At 38.8% G+C, this 27,806-nt stretch overlaps 1 protein-coding gene across 1 annotated transcript in view; it reads right to left on the bottom strand.

The window, feature by feature from the left end:
• The window catches only part of ADGRG7 (adhesion G protein-coupled receptor G7), an 87,299-nt gene extending 62,351 nt beyond the window's left edge, over positions 1-24,948 (bottom strand). Inside the window, exons 1-6 of the mRNA XM_039477394.2 lie at positions 24,593-24,948; positions 8,388-8,501; positions 6,982-7,086; positions 4,359-4,471; positions 1,649-1,801; positions 11-111 (exon numbers count right to left, since the gene is read on the bottom strand). Coding sequence (XP_039333328.2) covers positions 11-111; positions 1,649-1,801; positions 4,359-4,471; positions 6,982-7,086; positions 8,388-8,501; positions 24,593-24,707 — 701 coding nt within the window. The 5' untranslated portion in view covers positions 24,708-24,948. The remainder of the gene's footprint in view (positions 1-10; positions 112-1,648; positions 1,802-4,358; positions 4,472-6,981; positions 7,087-8,387; positions 8,502-24,592) is intronic.
• Positions 24,949-27,806: the final 2,858 nt, after the last annotated feature.

Below are 27,806 nucleotides of genomic sequence, written 5' to 3'. Positions count from 1 at the left end.
TTGTGCTTACGTTGTAAGGGGATCATCATTATCAGCAGCAACAGCACTTTGAAAAGCATCTTCACTGGCGTCTAGGAGTTGACTCACTGTTACTACAGCAACTTTCTTTGCCTGCCAAGAAGAAGATACTGATCATCAGAGAAGCATACGTCATACAGTATCGCCACCACCATTATTATCATGAATCATTATAGTACCAAGTGGCATCAATGATATGATAACATAGAGGCAGGAATTTTACAAAATTAAAGCTTTGTGTTTTGTTCCGCATAAGATGGCAGAGAGAATCAAGATAAGCCAAAGTGAAAATATACATTAATGTAGTTAATCAGGAAGTCTAAGTCTCTGAATTCAAGCTCATAGCAAGATCTTTCACAGAATCCAAGAACACAAAATCAAATGGTTGGATACAAAAGCAGAAACAAAATAAGAAGGGTGTTGTAGTCTGGTGGTTAAAAATTACAGCTCGCAACACTTAGCATAACTAAGTTATACTTAGAGTAACTGTTAGACTTAGTGTAACTATTAAACTTAGTAAAATTAATTCTCGTTTTCTTACAATCAGTAACTCAGGAGTGTGTCAGAGTGATGATCTCTTGGCGTTTGATTACTATTTCACTGCCCTCTTTGGGAGTGTTGAAGGACTTCTGCCCATTAGTTAATCCCTCCATTAATTCTACATTTGGAGGTCAATGTTGCGTCTTTCAATTCCATTTTTATTAACTCGTGACTTGAATCCCACCTACTTTTCAGTAGGAAAAAGACTTTTCAATTTTTTTTTTTCTGAAACAATACATTTAAAGGGAATGGGAGAAGGAGTAGGTTTTCTTTCAAGTTTTATATTTTTATGTTTATATTTTCCTTTCAATATCAGCATGCTATTTTCAGGGCCATGCTGATATTCAACTTCTACACAGGGTCAGTCCATATTGGTGGTTTATAGCCCTGATTGACCACTGTCCAGCGTTACCAATTAGTAAATGTTGAGTGTACTTGTTTTCAAGTGCCAAGCTTTAACAGGTTAAAATATCAGGAATGTAAACTAGGCTTAAAGTTTTCAGAAAACCAAGACTAAAATTTAAATATGCTTAATAGAAATGGATCACAGTTTAAAAATCACCTGTTCCAAAGAAACTTCTTGAAACACTATTTACTCGAAACACACTAGGGATGGTGACGTCAAATGTAGTTGGTAAACATATTCATAAGGTAAAGTTGACTTATGCATTCCAGAACTTCCTCAAAGACTGAGCATGACAGCCAGGTGTGGTGGTGTGTGCCTGTAGTCCCAGATGCTTGGGAGACTGAGACCTGAGAATCACTTGAACCCTTTAACCCAGGAAGCAGAGGTGGCAGTGACCTGAGACTCGTGCCACTGCCCTCCAGCCTGGGTGGCAGAACAAGACTCTGTCACAAATAATAATAATAATATTAATAATGATCATTTTGAATATACTAAAGGAAAATAATTGGACAAGAGGCCCTTTTTTATTTCTTCGAGCATTTCTCAGAAGGAGTGCTGTGCAAAAGGCCTGTAAGCAACCTAAGCCATGCCCAAATCCATATCATGGAATAAGGAGTGGAGTTCAGGACAGCTTTCCTTCCCAACACCCAATCTTAAAAAAAAAAAAAGCTCTGTGAGTTTTACCTCCGGTGAAGCATTTCTGGATGTGTTGAAGATCTGTCCAATCACTTGTGTAGCACTAACGATGTTCTCGGAAGTTAACATACTGGCATTCGATGTTAATATCTGGACTTCAGAAGAAATGTTATTAAGTAGTGATGCTCCCGCTTCCCCTACCTGTTTAAAAAAAATCAGAAAAAAAAAAAAACTCTAGCTTTACACAACTATGTCCAAACACTTCGTAAGCAACTGCAGGTAAATGAGCTGGGATTTAGCTGAGCCTCAATCTCCTGAGCATCACGTCCGCTCCGTTTTCCACATTTGCAGATTTCCTTGCATAAAGGACAAAGTACATGCAGACCAGTGGTTTCCCCCCCTTTCCCATTTGACAGGATCGATGAAGGGGCTGCCTTAGCTAGATGGGAGCTGCTAGAGCGTATCCACGGACCTGTGCTGTCAGCTGTGTGCTGCAAAGGTCGTAGAGAGAGAAGCAGGGAAACTGAAAATAATTGGTCAGAAACGTATAAAGCAATTTTATGCTGTTGACTATAATAGTTCTAAAATTTTGGTTTGCATTTTACACATCTTTTTCGTTTCATTTTTCTAGTAATTCACGTTTATTGTATTTCACAAAATTATTGGTGGGCAATGGCTTCAAAAATTTTTTAACTGGCTTTTCAGCACAGGTAGTTTGAGAAGCACCAGCTGAGACACCCTCTCTAGGTACCAGTTAGCCCCAGGGCTCTATGTTGTGAGGCTAAAACGTGCCAATCCATATTGTCATGAGTGAAGACGGGTGTCCATGTATGTGTGCATGTATGGGGGTGGGGCTTGGATTTCACTAGATGGCAGCATCATTTCACAAATTATACCAATGTTACAGGCTATTTCTGATGGGTAAGCATCAGAAACAATATCCAATCAGTAGACAGAAACAAATAACTCCAATTCAATAGCCAGACCCTCACTACCTGCTAGGCACTCTGCTAAGATGTTTAGAGGTGTTATTACATTTAATAAGCAAAACAACTTCGTGAGTTGTGCACCTTCAAGAAAAATTAGGGAGCTCGATCAAGTTTCACACAGCTTAGAAATGGCAGAGCTAAGAACCAAACACTGGTTTGTGAGATTCCAAATGTAGCATCTTTCCTCAGTCTATGGTTTGGCACAACGCGTGTGGCTGGCAGCCACCTCGACTCTCCAGCTCCCATCCCCACCCCACCCCTACCCTGCCCACCTGTGATTAGGGAGCCAAGGTATGTGGACTTTTTTATTTTTTTTTTTTTTGAGACGGAGTTTCGCTCTTGTTACCCAGGCTGGAGTGCAATGGCGCAATCTCGGCTCACCCCAACCTCCGCCAACTGAGTTCAAGCGATTCTCCTGCCTCAGCCTCCTGAGTAGCTGGGACTACAAGTGTGTGCCACTATGCCCAGCTAATTTTTTGTATTTTTAGTAGATATGGGGTTTCACCATGTTGACCAGGATGGTCTCAATCTCTTGACCTCGTGATCCACCCGCCTTGGCCTCCCAAAGTATGTGAACTTTAAAATAAAGAACAGCTCCTTCACTTTTTGGCTGTAGTTACTAGTCAAAATGGTTTGCCTCTCCGAACAACGTTTTCGTTATCTATAAAATGGGTACATTAATACCTGTCTATGGTGTTATAAGAATTAAACATGATAAACTAATAAATATATTAAATAATTGCCACAATACTTGGCATGCAGTAGGTGCTCAACAATCAGTAAATGTTATTAGCTATAATTATTTATAACATGGAATTAACTTTCACCTCACAGTGATTTTATAAAGATTAAATGTGGTAACATATGCGACCTGCCCAGCACATGAAAGGCTGTACATAAAAGTTGGTTTCCCTTCCTCTCCTCGCTTGTCCCCAAATGTTAGCTCTTCCAGGCTTGTGCATTTGGGTACAACTTTGGTCAAAATAATTTAATCTTCATGAAAAAATATCTAGTTAGATGAACTTTCCATTTCACCTGCTTAAGGATACAACCCTGAGACCCACATCAGGTTTGGAGTGTCCTCTTTCAAAGGATCTGGTTATAGTTTCTTTCTCTTCGTGCTGATCCAGTTATGACGTCTAAAGGTTTTCCTCTGGTCTCCAATGTCAGGGATCTATACCCAGTCAAAACTTCACCGGTCTACAAAGATGAAGCCATTTGAAATGTACTATTGATTATCGTTTGCTGAAATTTGCTGAACCAGCTGTCCTTTTTCACAAACAGATGTCAACTTTCAAAAATGAGAGTGGCGGCTGGGTGCAGTGGCTCACACCTGTAATCCCACCACTTTGGGAGGCCAAGGTGGGTGGATCACCTGTGGTTAGGAGTTCGAGACCAGCCTGGTCAACATGGTGAAACCCCGTCTCTACTAAAAATACAAAAATGAGCTGGGCATGGTGGCACGTGCCTGTGATCCCAGCTACTCAGGAGGCTGAGGCAGGAGGATCACTTCAACCTGGGAGGCTGAGGTTGCGGTGAGCCGAGATCGTGCAACTGCACTCCAGCCTGGGTGACACAAGCAAACTCCGTCTCAAAAAAATAAACAAATAAAAATAAATAAAGAAGAGTGGCTTGATTTACTAGTTTTTGTTATTTCTAATTTGAGAGTTTTAAAAGCATTGATTTGACCATTGAGTAGCTGAAGAACAGAAACTTTGCACGGAATCAGAACTTCTCGCAGTTACCCATCAGTGAGTGTTACGGCATACCTTCATCTCCAGGGTTTGCAGAGTTTCACTGCAATTTCCTATTGTCACATTTTGTAATTCTATGTTTCCATATTGAGAGAGACTGCACAGCCGGACTGCCCTTGGATTGCCCGCTTTAATAAAAAGAAAAATTTTTATTAAAAATAACTATTTATTAAAATCGTCACCTATTATTTTAAGGCAATAATTAATTTTTATTAAAAGTTATTGATTAAAAACATATTGCCTATTATTTTTAGCCAGATACCACTGATGGTCTTGATTTTTAAACAGAGTTCCAAAGACAGGTTGACTATTTCCTTTCTTTGATGTCTTCCAGTAAGATTTGTCTTTCAGCAATTAGGGACATCATAGCTTTGAAGTGGATATGATGAGAGAATACTAGGCTGAGAGACTAGAAACAATATGAATAATTCCTAATAGATGTTGAATTATATGTTGATCTTGACTGCTTTATGCAAATGTGGATAACAGCTGAAAGGTGAAGAGTTCTATTATATTCTATTGTATGTATTTGATGTTTGCTTGCCTCTCAATAAATATTTGCTGGGTCATTTGCTTTATTTCTTAGGATTACCACTCAAGTCTTCCTACCTCACCGCCTTCCTATAGTTAATTCTTAAGTAGTTGCCATAGAAAAAAAAAATCGTAATTAGAGGGACAGCTGACCAAAAGATAGATTTTTCCTCAGGGCCAGCTTTGGGCAGCTCCTTCTCGGGACAACTAGAAACACCGAAATTAGAGATTGCTTCAATAACATGTAAACCACAAAGTTGGAGTCACTCTTAATTTATATGACTTCACCTCTACATCATAACATAATGAAAATCTCTAACATATTTATAGGCTATAAATAACTTTTAAGTGGGCACATGTTAAATCCATCTTTTCCTCAATGTTACCTAAAATGTAAATATCCCCAAAATCATTGAGAAGTATTTTGATCATTTGGTATATAAGTAGTTAGAAGTAATTACTAATATAAAACAAAAAGCAAAATTACCAACAGTTAGAAACTAAATCTGTAAAATTATAGGCTTAATCTGAAATTTGAGGTGCTCAGAAAAGAAAAATTAATAAACATGTTTTCATAATAGATGCTCAGAAAAGAAAAATTAATAACAAAATAAAAGACATTGAGTTTCTTGTCCCAAAGAATTCACATATATTAAACGAGAGAGATGACTTTTCATGGATGTGTTACTGACACTTTTACTCTTCCTAATTCAGTAGCACAGCTCTATCTTCTAAGTTGTATCTGTTTTATAAACCATTATGAAATATTTAGAACATATAAAACATGTAAAATTAAAACAATAGATACCAGTAGCATAAAGAATAGTATAGTATAGTATAATATAGTATATATAGTAAATATCAACATGGTTGAAGCCCCTTTTATACTCTCAGTAAAAAATTCAAGAGGACTTATGGAGAGAGTAGGATCATGAATACTTGAGTAAGCATGACTGATATGGTATTTCAGATATTTCTTTAGAGCAATGCAAGAATAAAGTAACACAATAATATATATGAGCAGAAGCAATTTGAACTCCACAAATCAAATACAGATCTGGATAATTTCTCATAATAATAAGATAAAAAGCATATTAAAAAGAGCAGTTTATGTAATTTTTTTAGTGCTTCAGAGTTCTCTTGACACACACAAAAATAAATATCTAAATAAAATGTCACATTCTCTTCAGGACCATTGCAGGCAGTAGTTTTATCTAACATTTTTGTCAATGATCTAGAATTAGCTATATTCTTTTCTTTTCCTTTTTTTTTTTTTTTTTTTTTTTTGAGACGGAGTTTCGCTCTTGTTACCCAGGCTGGAGTGCAATGGCGCGATCTCGGCTCACCGCAACCTCCGCCTCCTGGGTTCAGGCAATTCTCCTGCCTCAGCCTCCTGAGTAGCTGGGATTACAGGCACGCGCCACCACGCCCAGCTAATTTTTTGTATTTTTAGTAGAGACGGGGTTTCACCATGTTGACCAGGATGGTCTCGATCTCTTGACCTCGTGATCCACCCGCCTCGGCCTCCCAAAGTGCTGGGATTACAGGCTTGAGCCACCGCGCCTGGCCAAAATGTAAGGTTTTATCAGATACTATCTTAAGTTTTGAACATTAGCATCGTGAAAGGGAGTCAAGTCCTTCCACAAAAGCTTTCCTGTTGCCCTTCAAGGACCTAACACTAGTTGGAGGTGCGAGAGGTGTGACTCAGCACAGTAATTCTTATGTTTAAACAGAGTAGACGGGCCGGGCGCGGTGGCTCACGCCTGTCATCCCAGCACTTTGGGAGGCCGAGGCGGGTGGATCACGAGGTCAAGAGATCGAGACCATCCTGGTCAACATGGTGAAACCCCGTCTCTACTAAAAATACAAAAAATTAGCTGGGCGTGGTGGCGCGTGCCTGTAATCCCAGCTCCTCAGGAGGCTGAGGCAGGAGAATTGCCTGAACCCGGGAGGCGGAGGTTGCGGTGAGCCGAGATCGCGCCATTGCACTCCAGCCTGGGTAACAAGAGTGAGACTCCGTCTGAAAATAAATAAATAAATAAATAAATAAATAAATAAATAAATAAATAAATAAATCAACAGAGTAGACGTTTGGGAAAACACATACCGTTTGGAGTACTTTTGTCACATGTTTCCAAGGACGGTCCATATCTGCCCACTGGGATTCTGGCGAAAGTAAAATTCATATAGGTACTATTTTCACAAAAATTAGCTGCCAGGAAGAGGGGAAAAAAATCTTATTAAAAATCATACTTTAGGAAATTGAAACCAGTTAAAAGTCAAAGGTCAGAACCTATGCAGTGAAATTTGAAAGGTAATAGAAGGCGTATGGAACCCACCGGCCTGTGAGGAACGTCTGTACTTTCCTATATGGTTAAGTTATTGACATTAGAATGACTAGTATGTTAGATAACAGGTTCCAGTTAAAAGGTGCACAATATAAACCCGGGTAGAGATGGGAAGTGAGGTAGGATACTGTAACAGATCAGGGGAAATCTTCAAAACTAAAAATATAGCGTCTACAGCGGCCAAAGGCATCATGAGGATGTGGGCAAAACAGAAAGGCCAAATTCATGGGGTCTGTGGGATACAGCGAGCGGTAGGAATATAATAACTGATAGCAGTGGGTATCTAGGGCTCTGGACTCTAAGCAGACAGCCTGAAGTGTACAGTGTTGGAAAGCACACCTCAGATTTAAAAATGGCCTTGAACTTTGATTCTGAGGCACAACTGATTGAAATCAAACCACTACCTTAATAATAACTCTTCAAGGTAAAGGAAGAAAAGATAAAAATTTAATGTAAGTATATACTTAGGAAGATGCATCTTGATTTCAGAAAAGTTAAATATATGAGAGTAGGGATATTTGAAATGGAGTAATATGGCTTATTACCAATTGAAAGGATCTGAGAGAGGCCGGGCGTGGGGGCTCATGCCTGTAATCCCAGCACTTTGGGAGGCTGAGGTGGGTGGATCACGAGGTCAAGAGATCGAGACCATCCTGGTCAACATGGTGAAACCCCATCTCTACTAAAAATACAAAAAATTAGCTGGGCGTGGTGGTGCATGCCTGCAGTCCCAGCTACTCAGGAGGCTGAGGCAGGAGAATTGCCTGAACCCAGGAGGCGGAGGTTGCGGTGAGCCGAGATCGCGCCATTGCACTCCAGCCTGGGTAACAAGAGTGAAACTCCGTCTCAAAAAGAAAAAAAGAAAGAAAGGATCTGAGAGAATCATATCATTCATTGCCCTGGATTAGTCACTGCAGCCAGAAGGAAACACAATCGTGAGTTTGCAGAAAAATGTAATAGGAAACAGATAAGGTGCATTGAATAAACTGCCCAAGAAGAAAACTCAGCTTTTATTATTGAGCTGATAAACACATCTTAAAGCCATCATCATTATGCCCATTATTTCTGTAACCATTCACTGAAACTTCTAGAAGCTTTATTGCTATTCTTATTAACACAAGAGTGACATCAACCTTACACCTTAGCATTATCCCAAGTAATTTACCCATTGTACATCTCAGTCCTTTCCACTCTTCTGTGCAAACACATCTGCCATTTTCCCAAGTTCCACCGTTCCTGCAGAACTCTGTAGGGATGCCTGATGAGGGAGCAGATGTTCCTAAAGAAATAAAAATAGTCATGAACTGGCTGATTCATTTCTCCTTTCATGCCTGTGGCCATTTAATTTCTATATGTAAAACCACTGCTTTGAGTGTCATTGCTGAGAAATAGTCTTTGTAATATTGTCATCAAGAAAACATACACCGAGAATCTACACCAGATATACAACGTTTGCTAAATGCTATGGATACCAAAAAGACACAGTGGAAAAGACATAATGCTTTGACCAAGGAGATTAGAATCCCCTGAGAAATCAGAAATTATATAGATGGTAAGTAGACAGAGATAAATAGATGATAGACAGATAGATAGATAGATAGATAGATAGATAGATAGATAGATAGATGAGTCAACACGGAAACTTACAAGTACAGTAAGAAAACGTAGAGAGAGGTTGAAGACAGAGGTAACCTAGCTAAGAAGACCAGGGAAGAGATAGTATGTGGAATGGACTTTAAAATTACATCTTGAAAAGCCAAATGAAAATGGGGGATCCAAATAGGCAGGATACGAAGTACAAAAATTACAAAAACACGGAATGTTCTGATGTGTCTAAGGAGCACAGAGAGTCTAACATCTAGCATTAGTTCTACATGGAACAACATCAGGATATACATTAGATTGGGAGGGACTTTATAAACCAAAGCAAGAAGATTTAATCTCGAAGGAACCCTAGAGGGGTCATAAAACAAAGGAGTAATATAATAAGGAATTTTTTTTTTTTTAGGATGAGATCTGAGGCAGTATAGGAAATGACTGAGGCTAAGGGGCAAGGAAAACCATTTAAATGAGAACCACAACTCAAACCGTGACTCTAAGAAAGTTAGGTGGCAATGCATTCAGGAAGCATACCTCAGAAAGAATTGTTAGGATCTAATGACTAGTTATTTTGAGTTGGGGTTAGTGGAGTCTCTAAATTGGAAAACAGAGTGAATGGTGAAATTAACTAAGTTTAAGAATACAGGGTTGGGCCTAATAGCTCACACCTGTAATCCCAACACTTTGGGAGGCTGAGGCAGGTGGATCACTTGAGGCCAGGAGTTCGAGACCAGCCTGAGCAATATGGTGAAACCCCATCTTTACTAAAAACACAAAAATTCGCCTGGTGTGGTGATGCCTGCCCATAGTCCCAGTTACTAGGGAGACTGAGGCACAAGAATTGCTTGAACCTGGGAGGCGGAGGTTGCAGTGAGTTGAGATCATGCCACTGCACTCCAGCCTGGGTGACACAACGAGACTCTATCTCAAAAAATAAATAAATAATAAATAAATAAATACAGGAGGCAGAGTTCTAGTTCTAATAATGATAAAATAGATTGTACTATATTGATCCTCCTCTAGGTAATAATTTTAATATATGCACAACAGTTAAAAAAAGAGAATTACTTGAAGGCATTGGACAGCAATGAAGAACAGGCAAAAACTGAAAGGTATTCTAAGTTTCTATAGTTTTTCCATTAAGGGCACTACCCAGTCTCTATGGCGGAAGTGGCTGAAACTCGATCAGAAAGGCACAGTCTTAATGGGTTAAAATATGACAGGAAACTGTTTGGGGCTATAAGAACAACTGGAAATTGAAGGTAGATAGACCAGAATCTAAGAAGCCGTATAGAAAAGAAGATCCAAGTCTGTGTAGAAATTACTCTCAAATCTGGGGCCAAAAAAAGATATTAAAAAAAAAAAAAACAGAGCTTCAAGGATCTATGAGACAATATCAACATATTGTCTAACATATATGCAATTGGAGTCCTAGAAGAGGAAGAGAGGAGTAATAGGGAAGATAAACTATCAGAAAAAATAAATTTTATTAAGAACTTCAGCTTCTAGATTCAAGAGGCTCAGCAAATCACAAGAAAAATAAAGACAAGAAAAACCTCACATAGACACATCACAGTCAAACTGCTGAAACTCACACATAAGGAGAAAATCCTGAAAGCATCCAGCTACCAACCCATAAAGTTTTACTTATAAATTAGGGAGGAAAAAAAATCGCATACAAACTCTTTTAGAAAATAGAGAAAGGAAGGAACTTTCCAAATCATTTCAGAATGCCAGGGTAACCCTGATACCAAAATCTGACAAAGACATTACAAGAAAATAAAATTACGAGCCAATAAATCGCATTTACGCAGATGCCAAAAGAAATCCTTTAAAAATAGTAGGAACTCAAATCTCACAATATATCAAACTAATACCACACCATGACCAAGTGAAATTTATCTCAGGAATGCCAGGTTAGCTTGGTAATAATTAGAAAAGCAATTAATTTAATTAATCATATGATAACATAAAGGAGAAAAACTTTATGATCATCTCAATAAATCAGGAGACAAAAGCATCTGACTTTTTTTTAAACTCTCAGCAAACAAGAAATAAAAGAGAACTTCTTCAAACTGATAAGATCACCTGTGAAGAACCTATCACAAATATCATACTTAACAGTGTAATATTGAATGCTTTCTCCCCCAAGACTGACAACAAATAATTGCTATAAGCACTTCTATTCAACATTGTACTGAAGATGCTAGCCAGTGCAATATGCAGGAAAAAGAAATTAAAGTGTAATGTTAAGAAGGAAGAAAATACAACTCTCTTTTGTTGCAGATGATATCATCAAATATATTAAAAATGCTAAGATATCTCTAAAAACTTACTATAATTAATAAGTGAATTTAGCAAGACTGTATGATATAAAAGAAAGACATTAGCAACAAACAATGGAAATACAAAAGTATAAAATCATTTTCACTTTAAAAAATTATAAAATTATTGGAAATAAATTGAAGAAAATTTACTTAACGAGACCTCATTTTTCAGATAAGTTTTTAAAAATCTAAATAAATGGAGATACATACCTTGTACGGAAGACTCCAGGTTGCTCACGTGTCTATTCTCCCCAAATTGATACAGTCAAAATCCATAAATGAAAGACATTTTTTTATAGAAACTAACAAGCAGATTTAAAATTTTTATGGAAATGCAAAAGATTTAGAAAAGCCAAAAGAAGAACACTTCTATGCAAATAAACTAGAAAATCTGGAAGAAATGGATACATTTCTGGACACATACATCCTCCCAAGACTGAAACAGGAAAAAGTCAAATTTTTGAATAGACCAATAACAAGTTCTGAAATTGAGGCAGTGAATGACCTACCAACCGAAAAAAGCCTAGGACCACATGGATTCACAGCTGAATTTTACCAGAGATACCAAGAGGAGCTGGTACCATTCCTACTAAAACTATTCTAAACAACTGAAAAAGGGGACTGCTCCCTAACTCATTTTATAAGGCCAGCATCATCCTGATAACAAAATCCGGCAGATACACACACACACACACACACATACACACACAACTTCAGGCCAATAACCCTGATGAACATCAGTGTGAAAATCTGCAATAAAACATTGGTAAATCTAATCCAGTAGCACATCAAAAAGCTTATCCACCGTAATCAAGTTGGCTTCATCCCTAGGATGCAAGGCTGGTTCAACATAGCAAATCAATAAACATAATCCATCACATAAACAGAACCAATGACAAAAACCACATGATTATCTCAATAGAGGCAGAAAAGGCCTTTGACCAAATTCAACAGCCCTGCATGTTAAAAACTGTCAATAAACTAGGTATTGATGAAATATATCTCAAAATAATAAGAGCTATTTATGACAAACCCACAGCCAATATCATACTGAATGGGCAAAACTGAAAACATTTCCTCTGAAAACTGGCATAAGACAAGGATGCCCTCTCTCACCACCCCTCTTCAAACACAGTATTGGAAGTTCTGGCCAAGGCAATCAGGCAAGAGAAAGAAAACAAGGTATTCGAATAGCAAGAGAGGAAATCAAATTGCCTCTGTTTGCAGATGACATGATTCTATATTTAGAAAACCCATCGTCTCAGCCCAAAAGCTCCTTAAACTGATAAGCAACTTAAGCAAAATCTCAGGATACAAAATCAATATGCAAAAATTATAAGCATTCCTATATACCAACAACAGACAAGCAGACAGCCAAATCATAAATTAACTCCCATTCACAATTTCTACAAAGAGAATAAAATACCTAGAAATAGAGCTAATAAGGGATGTGAAGGACCTCATCAAGGAGAACTGCAAACCACTGCTCAAGGAAATAAGAGAGGACACCCACAAATGTATAAATATTCCATCCTCATGGATAGGAAGAATCAATATCATGAAAATATTCATACTGCCAAGAGTAATTCATAGATTCAATGCTATTTCCATCAAACTACCATTGACTTTCTCCACAGAATTAGAAGAAACTACTTAAAATTTCATATGGAACCAAAAAAGAGCCTGTACAGCCAAGACAATCCTAAGCAAAAACAACAAAGCTGGAGGCATCACGCTATCTGACTTCAAACTATACTACAAGGTTACAATAATCAAAATAGCATGGCACTGGTACCAAAACAGATACATAAGCCAACGTAACAGATGGAAACCTCAGAAATAACACCACACATCTACACCCATCTGATCTTCCACAACCCTGACAAAATCAATAATTAGGGAAAGGATTCCCTATTTAATAAATTATGCTGTGAAAAGTGGCTAGCCATATGCAGAAAATTGAAACTGGACCCCTTTCTTATACAAAAATTAACTCAAGATAGATTAAATACTTAAATGTAAAACCCAAAACCATAAAAACCCTAGAAGAAAACATGAGCAATACCATTGAAAAGACTTCATGACAAAAACTCCAAAAGCAATTTGCAACAGAAGCCAAGATTGACAAATGGGATCGAATTAAACTAAAGAGTTTCTGCTCAGCAAAAGAAACGATCATCAGAGTGAACAGGCAACCTACAGATTGGGAGAAATTTTTTGCAATCTCTTCATTGTGAAGGTTTAATATACAGAATCTACAAGGAACTTAAACAAATTTATAAGAAAAAAAACAATCCTATCAAAGAGTGAGCAAAGGATATGAACAGACAATTCTGAAAAGACATTTATGCAACCAACAAACAGATGAAAAAAAGCTCAACATCACACTTATCATTAGACAAATGCAAATGCAAATCAAAACTACAAAGAGATATCTCACACCAGTCAGAATGGTGATTATTAAAAAGTCAAGAAACAACAGATGCTGGCAAAGCTGTGGAGAATTAAGAATGCATTCACACAGGTTGGTGGGAATGAAAATTAGTTCAACTATTTGAGAAAACAGCGTGGTAATTCCTCAAGAATCTAGAACCAGAAATACCATGTGGCCCAACAATTCCATTACTGGGTATATATCCAAAGGAATAAAAATCATCCTACTATAAAGACACATGCACACGTATGTTTATTGCAGCACTATTTACAATAGCAAAGACATGGAACCAACCCAAATGCCCACAAATGACAGACTGGATAAAGCAAGTGTGAGCATATACACCAAGGAATACTATGCAGCCATAGAAAGGAATGAGATAACGTTCATTGCAGGGACATAGATGAATTTGGAAGCCATTATACTCAGCAGCCAAACACAGGAATAGAAAACCAGACACCACATGTTGTCATTTATCAGTGGCAGTTGAACGGTGAGAACACATGGACCCAGGAAGGGAAACAACGCACACTGGGGCCTGTTGGGGGGTGGGGGGGGACGTGGAAGGAGAGCATTAGGACAAATGGCTAATGCGTGCGGGTCTTAAAACCTAGGTGACAGTCTGATAGGTGCAGCAAACCGCCATGGCACACATAGACCCATGTTACAAACCTCACGTTCCGCACTTGTGTCCTGCAACTTAAAGTCAAATAACTTTTTTTTAAAAGATAGGAAAAAGGAACAGATTTGGATGGCTCACATTACTGAGCATACGACTTACAATAAAGCCATAGCAATCAAGACAGGATGGAATCAGCATAAACAGACAAACGTATCAATGAAGTAGAACGAAAAGTTAGAAATAGTTAAAACATACATGGTTTGTTATCTTTTTAAATACGTACCAAAGCAATTTAATTGAAAAAGGAAAATTTTTTCAACAAATGGTCCTCGATAATCTGAATTTTAAAATCATCCTCAAAACTCAATCTGAGGTGGATTGTATTTCTAAAATCAGAAAACTAAAACTAAAATGCTTCTCAAAGAAAACATAGGAGAATAATTTGCAATTTGGGGCCAAAAAATTTTTTTGTATATAGAAAAGGACCCAAAAGCACTAAGCATAAAAGAAAAAAAAATCGATAATTAGCCTTAGTCAAGTTAAAAACTGCTGTCATCAAAGGCACTGTTAGGAAGATCAAAATAGGCCAGACTTGGTGGCTCCTGTCGGTAATCCCAGCATTTTGGGAGACCAAGACTGTGGATTACCAGAGATCAGGAGTTGGAGACCAGCCTGGCAATCATGGGGAAATCCTGTCTCTACCAAATAAATATATATACAAAAATTAGCTGGGTGTGGTGGTGCATGCCTGTATTTCCAGCTACTCAGGAGGCTGACGGAAGAGGATCACTTCAACCTGGGAGGCAGGTTATGTTATGGAGATGGCTTCTTTCGCTAAACTTCATAAACCAATCTCTGCTAGATTCAACTTTTCTTCTGTAGCTTTCTCAACTCTCTCAGCCTCCATAGAATTGAAACAAGTTAGAGCCTTGTTCTGGATTAGGTTTTAGCTTAAGGGAATGTTGTGGCTGGTTTGATCTTCCATCTAGCCCCCTCAAATTTTCTTCATATCAGCAGAAAGATTTCCATTTTCTAACCATTCGTGTGCTCACTGGAGTAGCATTTTTAATTGCCTTGAATAACTTTTCCTTTGCAGCCACAATTTGGCTAACTATCTGGCACAAGACCTTAGCTTTCTGCTTTTCTCAGCTTTCACATGCCTTCTTCACTAAGCTTAACCATTTCTAGCTTTGGATTCCAAGTGAGAGACACACATCTCTTCCTTTCACTCGAACGCTTAGAAGCATTGCAGGGTCATTAACTGGCCTAACTTCAACAATGCTTTGTCTTGGGGAACAGGAAGGTCCGGGCAGACTATGAGAGTTGAGGGATTTGCTAGTCTATAGAGCAATTGGAACACATACAACATGTATTGATTATGTTTGCCATCTTACATGAACATGGGTCGCAGGACCCAAAAACAATTGCAATAGTAACATCAAACATCAGGATCACACATCACCATAACAGAAATACCAATAATGAAAAGGTTTCAGATATTGTGAGAATTCCCAAAATGTGACTGACAGAGATGGGACGTGAGCACACGCTGTTGGAAAAATGGAACCAACAGATCTGCCTGACATGGAGTTGCTACAAAGCTTCAAGTTGTAAAAAAAATACAATATCTATGATGTGCAATAAAACAAGGTGTGTCTGTATCACATTTCTTCCTTCTGGATTCAATTTCTTGCTTTTTGATGTATATAATTTAGTAATTCTTTCAGCCAGGGTCTACGAGTGACAGATTCACCAGTGTTTATCTGAAAACGTTTTCATTTTGCCCTCACTGTTGATAAGGTATGAAATTCTGGGTTGACAACACTTTGAAAATATTACTGCCCAATTTTTATGTATTTGGGGGGAGGCTTTTTTCTATAAACGTCTTTTAAATTTTCTTTAGCTGATGCTCTGCAATTTTACCTTGATGTGGTTTGTTTTTGCTTTTCCTGCTTGAAAAGTCATTCTTCAATTGAGAAAACTTTTTGGTTATTACTTCTTTAAGAGTTAGCTCTCCCATATAGTCTACTCTCTTCTGAAATGTCTGGTAGACCCTGCTGGGCTTTAGTCTTCTATATATCAAGTTTCTTAATCTATTACTGTTAACATGTCTTTATATGACTATGCTGAATTACAGTTTCCTACTTTTCTTTTCCATTCCCTAGTTTTCTCTTTAATTATTAGGGTTGAGAGGGGCACTTTTTTGGTAATTTTGTTTTGTAGAGACAAGGTCTCCTGCTGTCACCCAGGCTGGAGTGCAGAGGTGTGATCACAGCTCCCATAGCCTCCATTTCCTGGGCTCAAGAGATCCTTCTGCCTCAGTCTCCCAAGTGACTGAGATTACAGGCAGGTGCCACCACGCCTGGTTATTTTTTAAATAATATTTTGTGTTTTGTTGAGATGACAAGATTGGTCTCAAACTCTTGGCTTCAAGTGACACTCCAGCCTCAGCCCCCAAATGCTGGGATTACAGGCATGAATAACCATGCTCAGCACCTTACTGATGTCTAATCTCCTTTTAAATCACTCATGACTTTTTTTATTATTGCAATATTTTCCATTTTAAAAGTACTATTTGGTTCTTTTTCAAATTCTCCTATTCTTTTTAAAAATACTATATTTTTCTTTGGTTTATTTTTCTCCTATATTTTAAATGTTTAATCTTGTTAAACATATTTTATATTCTCTTTCAGATTGTTTTGTTATATCCAATTCTGAGAGGGTTCATCCTTTTGATCACATCTGATGTCTCTCCAGCATCAAGGTTCACATGTAATTTTGGACTGTAAACTCATCTTTATCTTATTTATTATTCTTCCATGAGACTTTTATGGGTCTTGTTTGTGAAAATATTTCTACAGGAAAATTTCATGATTACTTATTTTATGATCCTGAGGTACCATCAGTAGTAATCTTAAACTAGTTTTAGGATTATTATTATTTTTTTCTTTTTTTGAGACAGTTTCACTCTTGTTGCTAAGGCTGGAGTGCAATGATGCAATCTCAGCTTACTGCAACCTCCACCTCCTGGGTTCAAGCAATTCTCCTGCCTCAGCTTCCCGAGTACCTGGGATTGCAGACATGCGCCACCACACCAGGATAATTTTGTATTTTTAGTAGAGACGGGGTTTCCTCATGTTGGTCAGACTGGTCTCTAACTCCCAGCCTCAGGTGATCTGCCCGCCTCAGCCTCCCAAAGAGCTGGGACTACAGGTGTGAGCCACCATGCCCAGCCTATTTTTAGGATTATTTTTAACTGGAGATTTCTGTACCGTATAGTAGAACTCATTTAGATTGGAAAGCCTGGGATTTCAATTACTGGTAGTGACTTTTTTTTTTCGCCTTACTCAAGGCCCTGAACAGATGATGGTGTTATTGAATGCTTATTTGGACTAGTGAGTAGAATCTTTCTAAACTCCTTTTCTTGGTGATCCTACTCCTTAAGGCTTAGGTATCATGCTGGTGGCTCAGCTCCAGCTCCCTTGTGTCAAACAGCACAGAAACCATGCCTCTGGTCCCACGAATGCACTGAAATTGCACCAGTGCCTGCTCACCCTCATAAGTATAGATTTTACTCTTTATTTCGGCCATCTGTGATTTTTCTTCAAGAACGAAAGCCTGCTTGCATATATGAATTTTGTCATATTTTATTTAGAACTTCTATGTTTCTAAACAAGAAGGAGATCTATCCATGTCTACTCATTCTGCCTTTTTGCTGGAAGTCAAGAGTCACTTCTTAAAGTTAAGAAATAATTGGCCAATTTTTAGAACAAGGGTCTTGATCTACAGCTCCAAATCCTCGCACAATGCCATTGAGTAGCAGGTCCCCAGCTAACGTTTGCTGACTGGATTCTTTGCCATTTGCATCCTGGTCGAGGCTAACTAACAACTCCTCTGTCACAATCACGTGGTTAACCCCTTGTGCTACGCACTTCAAGACTCTAGCCTCTGAAATACCTAAATTATCCACGAAATACGGCAAAAATCATACTGGTATCTTTAAGACTGTATTTTTACATAAAGAAAGACTCAGAAAGATTAAGTGGCTTGTTCATATCATATAACCAGTTTTAGAATTATGACCTCGAAAAAAAGTGACATTAGTTATTCATCAACCCAACCCCCTCATTCTACATAAAGGCTGAGTGATTTGTTCCAGATCAGTAATTAATCAGTAGCAGAGCAGGTAATAGACTCAGATCTCCTTGTAACTGACTGACTGCCTCTGCTCCCTCCTCACAGGGCCGGCCTTTCCCATTGACTGGGACAGGCAGCATCAGCTTCCTTTTATCGGAGGCCCCATATTTTGGAACATATTTAACAGCAATATTTTTCTTTTGTAACACCAGCATAATAATAACAATTTTTTCTACATTCTTTCAAATTGTACAAAGTAATACTTCTAAAATTATTAGCCTATTAGCCCTATTTTCAGTGCTTTTCAATGCTTTTACTATATATCTTGGAAGTTTAAATATAAAACATATACAACACACACACAGGCTGCTTGGGAAAATAGCATAAAATAACACTTTCCCTGTAATTACGGTGGATGGCATTCACTGCACAGTGAAGCTGGCTCCATCGCTGACAGGAGTTAACTGAACAGCAGAAGGTAATAAATTGATAATTTATAAGTGATTCTGATTAAACCACATTAAAAGCCACCCTAAAATAAACACAGCTCAACCTTAGCTCCTTTTATGGATATAACTGTATCTCCATGAGAGCCTGGGGGGTGTCTCAGGTACTCTACAGCAAGGATATTACCGGGCTCCACAGCCTGTGGTTGCCCTGAACCAAGTGAAGGGGGGTTGGCACAGAGCCTGGCGTCTCTACCAGGTGGCCCCAGCTCCAACATCCATGCAAGGAATATACATATCCTCTGGATGCTGGTCTCCTGGGCAGTTTAGTATACACTGGCTTCCGGCTTTAAAAAAAAAAACAAAAACAAAAAACAAAAAAAACAAACACTAAAGATTCTAAATAGAAAATATTAATTTCTTCTCCTAAACCAGACAAAATTAGAGTCTGTTTTGAAAAGTTTGGTTTTAATAAGTAAGAAAATAAAAATATATTTTCTTAGTCTAAGAAATTTCATCTGCAGATCCTTTCTAGTACCTGGCTTAGCCTTTTGGGCTTTAAAATCTGGACACGTCTCATTTGTCCTAATCTGAAATAATTTGGTGATGATAAAGGTAACTCTTAAATGAGAGGACAATGTTTAGGAATGTTTATTCTGGTTGTAAAGAAAAAACCCTGAAAGATTTATACCAATAAAATACATAAAGTATAAGGCCGGGCGCGGTGGCTCAAGCCTGTAATCCCAGCACTTTGGGAGGCCGAGGCGGGTGGATCACAAGGTCGAGAGATCGAGACCATCCTGGTCAACATGGTGAAACCCTGTCTCTACTAAAAATACAAAACATTAGCTGGGCATGGTGGTGCGTGCCTGTAATCCCAGCTACTCAGGAGGCTGAGGCAGGAGAATTGCCTGAACCCAGGAGGCAGAGGTTGCGGTGAGCCGAGATCGCGCCATTGCACTCCAGCCTGGGTAACAAGAGCGAAACTCTGTCTCAAAAAAAAAAAAAAAAAAAAAAAATACATAAAGTATAATCTTTATTTAAGGTAAAGTTTGTCCAGTATTAACTACCTGGTTAACATTTCAATAAACTGGTTAAATATTTTTTCCTTTGTTAATTCTTATTATACTTTGAAATAAGAAGTATAATACTTTGAATTCTTATTATACTTTAAAATATACGCATGGCTAAATACTTTAATAAACATTTCCCCTAATGGTGTGGTGTAGCATAGGTATTGAAAGGCAAACGCAGGAAGATATGGCAGTTCTTAGAACTGTTTCTGTTTCTGTTTTGAGCTAGTCAATTGAACTTAATGATTAAACCTATTGTAAATTTTTGGATTGCTAATTTGAGTCTCGATCCAAAGGTCCAATCTAGGTCAATGGTATCTATTCAAGGTATAAATCAGGGAGGGGAGAAAATATGGTCTGCACTGAATTACCTAAAAATACCTAAAGGATAGTAGCCAACAATTATTGAGTACTTACAAGCTACTAGACATCATCTTAAACTTTTTATATATTGACTCATTTAAGCCTCATATCAGCCCTATAAGACAGGGTTTACAATTATGCCTATAATAGGTTAGAAAACTGAGACTCAGAAATGAATAATTTGCTCAAAGTTAATCATTTGCTCAAAGCTGGTGAGCGGCGTCACTGAGATCTAAATTCAAGCAGTCTGGCTCCGGAGTTTTCTTTCCCCTCGTCTGTTACATTTTCCGCTATATTCTCAAGTACCCGCTTTCAACAGTGTATTCCATGTTAGATCTTCAATATGTGTGTCTGCGAAGAACCACACGTGGGGGACATATCCAGACTTTCAGGTAAAAATATTTAATACCTGGAAATCCAGGAATAATCCACTAAGCCAAGATTCTAGCCCCTTAGTTTAAGAAAATGACTTTTAAAATGGAATCGACACTTTAAACATCAGTGATTCTGATGTTAAAATAATCCATGCCCCTCAATCCATTACATAGCCAAATTGGAATAAATTTATTTTAAAAACCCTTCCCTTTCATAGACTTTTTTTTTTAAATTTAGGGGGTGATTATGTGAGGAAGCAAGAAGGGAAACTGGTTAAGGAGCAGAAGAGACATTTACAACACCAGGATTAAGACAAAAGAACACTACAGCTGCCTAAAACCCAACATTCTCCCTCCAGAAAACACTGCTCTGGACTCTTTTTTTTTTTTTTTTTTTTTTTTTTTTTGTTAACCCAAATGCAAGTATCCTCCAGGAACAGTCACATGAGTTAGATTTATTGAGTTTGCCTCTGGAAGAAGTACTGTAATTGAGTGAAATTAAAGCCAAGTATCTATGGTCAGATTATTTTTTGACAAACAATAAACCCTCATTGACCTTTCACAACAACCCATATTTTCCACTGTGTAAGAATTATCAGGCCAGGCACAGTGGCTCACGCCTGTAATCCCAGCACTTTGGGAGGCTGAGGCTGCTCGAGGTCAATAGTTCGAGACTAGCCTGGCCAACACGGTGAAACCCCATCTCTACTAAAAATACACAAATCAGTTGGGTGTGGTGGCAGGCGCCTGTAGTCCCAACAAGCAGGAAGGGAAGCAGGTTAAGGAGCAGAAGAGATATTTTCAATACCAGGATTAAGACAAACTACTTGAACCCAAGCAGCGGAGGTTGCAGTGAGCCGAGATCAGGCCATCACATTCCAGCCTGCGGACAGAGCTAGACTCCATCTCAAAAAATAAAATAAAATCACAATTATCAATGCTATGAAGTCAGACCTTGGGTATTGGGAATATTTCCACATCCTTAAGTCTCTTGTAGGACTGGGGAACAGGGGTACCCCGTGGTAGAGAATGAGGTTAGAATATCTGGAGAGAAGTGCGGGTAAATAAAAAAACAGTCCGGATGATAAACAGCAGGAAATCCTACGAGCTAGGAGAGGTGTAGAATATGGTCAAGTAAGGCACTGTTCAGGTGTTTTGAGATTAAGATACTCTCATTTTGAGAGGAGTTAAATAAAACATCTTCTACCATTATGATCATGGACATCTGTCTATGATTATATCAGGCTTAGCACCAGTTGGAAAATGTCGATGGAAAGAAATATAATAAAGCTGAATTGTGTGTTCATTTTACTTTCATCATCACGAGCGAAGGGGCCCAAAAGCTGTACTCCTTGTGTTTCCTATGAAGAATGCCCAATATGAAAACGCTGGGCTTCTGACAAAACTGGGATTTGCTCTAAGTTTTTAGCTTGGTACCTAGATCATAGTAAGAATTTTTGAAACTATAGGTGTTATAATAATCAAATGTATAAATAAATAGCATACATATTGTTGTACATCAGTGGTTACTCCCAGATCAGAGAAACTTCTTATTGAAATTTACTCAGCAGAATTTGAAATTTGTTTCTATTTTTCACAATGAGGCCATTATTTTTTCAAAAAAATAAATGTGAGAGACTTAATTTATATGCTCTATTTATAATATTGACAAAATAAATTTTGAATGCATTAAATTAATTTATGCAAAATTGTGTGTGTTTATGTCTATTTTCCCTACTAAGACATTTATACCTTTCATCAGTTTCTCAGAGATATGTGTGACCTCTCTCTCCCTTACAAAAATAAATGTGGCCAGGCACAGTGGCTCACGCCTGTAATCCCAGCACTTTGGGAGGCCGAGGCAGGTGGATCAGGAGGTCAGGAGTTCGAGATCAGCCTGACCAACATGGTGAAACCTCGTCTCTACTAAAAATACAAAAATCAGTTGGGCGTGGTGGCACACGCCTGTAATCCCAGCTACACAGGAGGCTGAGGCAGGAGAATTGCCTGAACCTGGGAGGTGGAGGTTGCAGTGAGCCGAGATCGCGCCACTGCACTCCAGCCTGGGCAATAGAGTGAGACTTCATCTCAAAAATAAATAAATAAATGACATAAATGTAAAAACTATTTATGTCTATACCTGAGTAAAGGGACCAAAGCAAGAACATTCAACAATTACATAGGATGGGATGGGATAGGATAAAAAGAAATAGAGTGAAGTGGAGTGAAACGAAACAATTTACTAACAAACGCACTGTCAATAAAATGTACAAGGCAAAATAGGAACAGCAACCAGTGCCATTCTTTCAATCTTTTCCTTTAAATGATAGTGATAATCCTCTCCTTCTCCACTGGGCTTACCCCAAAGCTGAGAGATTCCCTTACATAAACAGCCAATTGAAAAATGCTACTCAGAAAAAGAGAAAAGATTGTCTTTTTGAGGAGCTTATATGCCTCGACTGTTAGACATGGGATCTTTATTACTTACTATGCTTTATTTTGGATCTTAGCTCTCAGAGAGTTCAGGAATATATTTTCAATTTATTTTAAGCAACTCCCGCTAAGCCTTGAACTTTCATGTTTTGTGGCCCCACCCTGCACTCTTTCTTATGTTGTTTTTGTACTTTGGTCCTTGTTTTTAATGGTTTCGTTATAACTGTGTCCTTTATAAGTCACCTTAAATTTCCTTTTAAAAGGAGATGTCACTTACATAAAGGAAAAAAGGAAGGAAGGGGCGGAGGGAAGGAAGACAGGAAGGAAAAACTCTGTGAAGAACGCCCTTTAGATGAGGTCTTACAGATCTGGTAGCCTTAATGGGGTGAAATCCATAGTTCGGAATTTTTTAACCTGAATTAAACTATTTTACAACCTTAAACAAACAAAAACACATTTGCTCCAAGTTTAAATTTTACTATTTTTGTTCTGGTAAATTTTCTCAGTCTAGTTCTCTAAATACTATTGAAACAGTATTCTGTAAATACTGGTTAGGGCAGTGGGGAAGAGGGAGGACAGATCCATCCTCAGTACCCCTCCATCAGCAGCAAATACGTCAGGCCCCTCTGGTGGTCTTCAGCAGTGAATCTTCGCAGCCACGCTCCACCCCCCTGCTAGCCCCCCAACCTTCTCACCTCCCCAATTACCTGCCCAGAGGGCATACTCCCTCTCCTGCTGCCTTTCCTGATTGGCATTATGTTTATTGTTTCATTAGAAGCTTCCTCTGATTTTTACGAAAAAGAGTATGTAGCACACCCAACTCCGAATTTCCTGATGGAGATGCTCTACAGCCCAAGGGATCCAGCATTAGGATTATTGAAATGCTCCGTTCTGAGTTCCAGCGGGCTTTCCTCTAACGCTGTTTTACACACTACCTCCCCTCCTACACCCTCCCTCCCCAGGCCCGCTGTGGCACACAAATATTCAAATATTTGTTGAAAAATCAGGAGTCATTTTAAAAATGGTTTTTAAACTGTTGATTAGTTTCCTACATCTGGCAAGTGGGAAATTTGTGTGCAAACCCTGAGATCATTTCACTTAAACCTTAGTGATGACCTTCTTAAACTTCTCTCTTAAAATGAAATGCCATTCTGTGCGTGTCTGTGTGTGTGCTATGCACATGTGTGTGTGTGTTGGATGCATGCGTGTGTCCCTCTTCGTAACGGTTTACCCTTTTCCCAAATTTAGCCAAACAGACCGAAATGTGTGTTACCAATTGTTTTAATTATTACTCTGCTACCAATTCAGTCTGGAGTTAAAAGAGAAAGAGGCCAGTTCAGTTATGTCACTCTTCCCCCTGCCCATTCACACTCACACATATTCATTTCTATTCCACCATCTGCTAGGCTCAACTGACTTGGTCTTTTCTATCCCATAAATAGCACCTTGGGGGGATGCCTCAGACTGGACAAGGTACCTCCCAGTACTGGTGCATCAGGTGGCAGGGACAGAGACCCCATGCCTTCTCTTGCTCTGAGTTAAACATAGCAGGACAACATTACCTCTACGGATCCTGACCACAATCCTCCAGATGCCCAGTCCCAAAACGATGCCAGTCAGTAGCCCACACACGACAGCCACCAGCACCCTGAGGTTCCAGGCACGGCAGGAAACCATGGCAAGGCCAACCACACATCCACTCCTGGGTGAGAAACAACTAGCTTCGTTTCTTCTCGAGCTAATAAGTTGAATTGGAATGTATTCTAAACAGAAAAAAGAAGTCCTCCCATTAGCGAGCCATCAGACTTTATACGTTACGACTTCTGAGGGTAATCCACCAAGATGCAGTTTGAATCTCCTAATGAAAGGTGCATACTCGGCTTGCGATTTCCTCATCCTTCACTGAAGGAGAATGTGAAAAAAGTGATTAGAGTTATGAGATGAGGGAGATAACTCGGGGCAATAAAGAAGAAGGGGAGGGACTAGCTGCAAGGGTCAAAGAGCGACTGTCCAGACAAGCCACAGAATGAAGGAAGTGAACGAAACAGAAGAAACCAAAGAGGAAGTCACCAAGGCCGTGGATGCCAGCGGTCATCTATGGCTCGGCTTCCTGGGTTTTTGTCTCAGGAGCATACGGCAGAGATAGACTGGCAGGTGCTTCGGGCCACACAAAGACACCCTCTGGGAAATGAACGAGGCTGTCAGCAAGAGGATAGACGGCAATCACCACACGTGATTCTAGTGCTTGCATTTCTTCAAGGAGGCTGCATTTTGACAGCTGCAGTTGGGGTGAGTGGGCATGCTGGCACGGGGTGGGTCTTGAAAGGCACTAACGCCCAGCAAGATAACCCATCTGCTATGAGCTGAACTGCGTCCCCCCCAAAATTCATATGTTGGAGTCCTGACCTTCAGCACCTCAGAATGCGGCTTTATATGGAGATACGGTTATGACAGAGGTGACCAAGTTAAAATGAGGTCATGAGGGTGGTCACTAATCAGTATGGCAGGTGTCCTTATATGAAGAGGAAATCTGAACACAGATAGGCATAGAGAACGATGATCTGAAGAGACAGAGAGAGAAGATGGCCATCCACAAGCCAAAGAGAGTCCCCAGTGTGTGATACTTTCTTAGAGCAGCTCTGGGAAACTAACACCTCATCAGAGTAGCTACAAACTGGTGTCTTCTCCTTTCCTATCCTCCACCCTTACCTGAAAGAACAAATAAATGAGCATTCACATCCTCAACCACAGTTTGGTGCTGGTGGAGAGAACCGATCATCTGGATGATCCCTCGGTTCATCAAATCCATATTAAATTCCTTTAATGTACCCAAACTGGTACAAGACATGAACAGGGTCCTCAAAGAACTCATTTTCTCAGGGGTGACATACCTAGCTATAGCTACCTGTAAGACAAGTCATAACTGTTAAAATGAAACGTTGTCAAATTTAGTTATTAGAGTGCAGATGCTCCTTGACTTACAATGAGATTACATCCCAATAAATCCACCTCAAGTTAAAAAATATCTTAAGTCAAAATGCACTTAAAACACCTAACCTGCTGAACATCCTAGCTTAGGCTCGCCTACCTTAAATGTGCCTAAAACAATTACGACAGCATAAAATTGGGCAAAGTCATCTAATTACAAAATCTATTTTATAACAAAGTGTTGACTATCCCATGGGATATATTGAATACTATAGTGAAAGTGAAAAGCAGAATGGTTATATGGGTACCCTAAATATGGTTTCTACTGAATGCATATGCTTTTGCACCATGGTGAACAAACCATCATAAATTGGAAATCTATGTATTAGCCCTTTAATACATATAGACCAGCCCGTTAATTCCTTCAGGAAGTATTAAGCAAGGCTTTACCAAAAAAAGGTTTCACACTTAAACTGATCATTCGTTAACCCCCAAACAGCTATGGATTTTTTCCGATTCTCTGTGCCATTCGCTTTACAAATGTTTTGCTATAAACATAAGGCCCTAACTTTACGCCTCCCAAGAATTTCAGAAAAACATATTGTGGTAACTTAGAAGTACCGCTGCAGAAATATAAAATAAATGAATGCAAACCCATTACCTCATTTCCTGGGAACGGGTTTTAAAAAATCTGTTTCAATATGTCTGCATATACACGCACAGAAAATGTCTGGAAAGGTACATGAAAAAAATTCCTCTTGGGAATCTGAGGAATCTGAGGTAGGAGAGAGTTTTTAAATTTTATAACCCTTTTATGGTTTGAAGTTTTAACCTCGTGTATTTTTTCTATTATTATAAATAAATATGTATAACTTTTCCAATAGCAATGGTTTTCAATAAATAATAAATCTATGAAAAGGAATTAACACCTATCATTTGCCCAGGGTATACCAAGGATGATGCCATATACTTTACATTTGTTTGTATCATTCACTCTGTGTAAAAGCCCCAGGTAACATAGTGTGTTTGCCCTTTTCATAAATGAGGAAATGAGACTGAGCCTGGCATTATTCTACACAGGAGTTCCACAGTTAAGTAATTTTGCATAGCGCCAGGTTACACAAAGTTACAGTTTTCTCCGCTCTAGTATTTCTTAGAGGCTTCAAGATGCTCGTGTCCATTGTGAATTGCTAGAGAAGACACATATGTAAATAAGTTCTCCATGTTATTTGACCGCAGAATCCTCTTCTCTAGAAGGATCTCTCAAGAGTCAGGGTTCTTCAGAGTATGCTTTAGAAGCACTGCCCTGTGAGATCATCTGCAGAATGGTCTTAGTTGAACAGCGTGGCTGAAGGAACGGACCGTGGGTCTCACATCTGCCGTCTCGTGATGGTGTTTTTCTCTAGTAGCATTCTGAATCTTTTGAAGGGATTGTGGACTAGTGACTAGAAAACTAACTTGGGTGGTGATCACACATCCTCTATTCCACGGTTGGTGGAAGTCCTGGAGTCCCGGGATGCTGTCATGTCTGCTGCTTCTTAGGGCTTCCATGTCCTTAACCACATGACAAGGTTTATAAGGCTTGCCATCTATTCAACCAGAAATTCATGAAATGGAAGAAATTCCTAGGCAGGGAAATTAAGATGTTGACATTTTTGAAAAGGCATGAATCACTACTGATAATAGACAAATGTGTAGAGTCACCAATATTTATACACACACACAACAAGATGACAAAGAAGAAATGGAAAAGAGTTAAATAGGAAGTAATTCATTTATTCTTTCATTCTGCTCAGTGCAGACATTGTACCAGGCACTGCGGGTAAAACAGGGAACAAGAGACAAGGT

Source organism: Saimiri boliviensis, chromosome 8 (genome assembly GCF_048565385.1).
Source record: "Saimiri boliviensis isolate mSaiBol1 chromosome 8, mSaiBol1.pri, whole genome shotgun sequence".
Lineage (NCBI taxonomy): Eukaryota > Metazoa > Chordata > Mammalia > Primates > Cebidae > Saimiri > Saimiri boliviensis.
The sequence above is the reverse complement of the archived record's forward strand: the minus strand, read 5'-3'. Positions and strand labels throughout refer to the sequence as shown.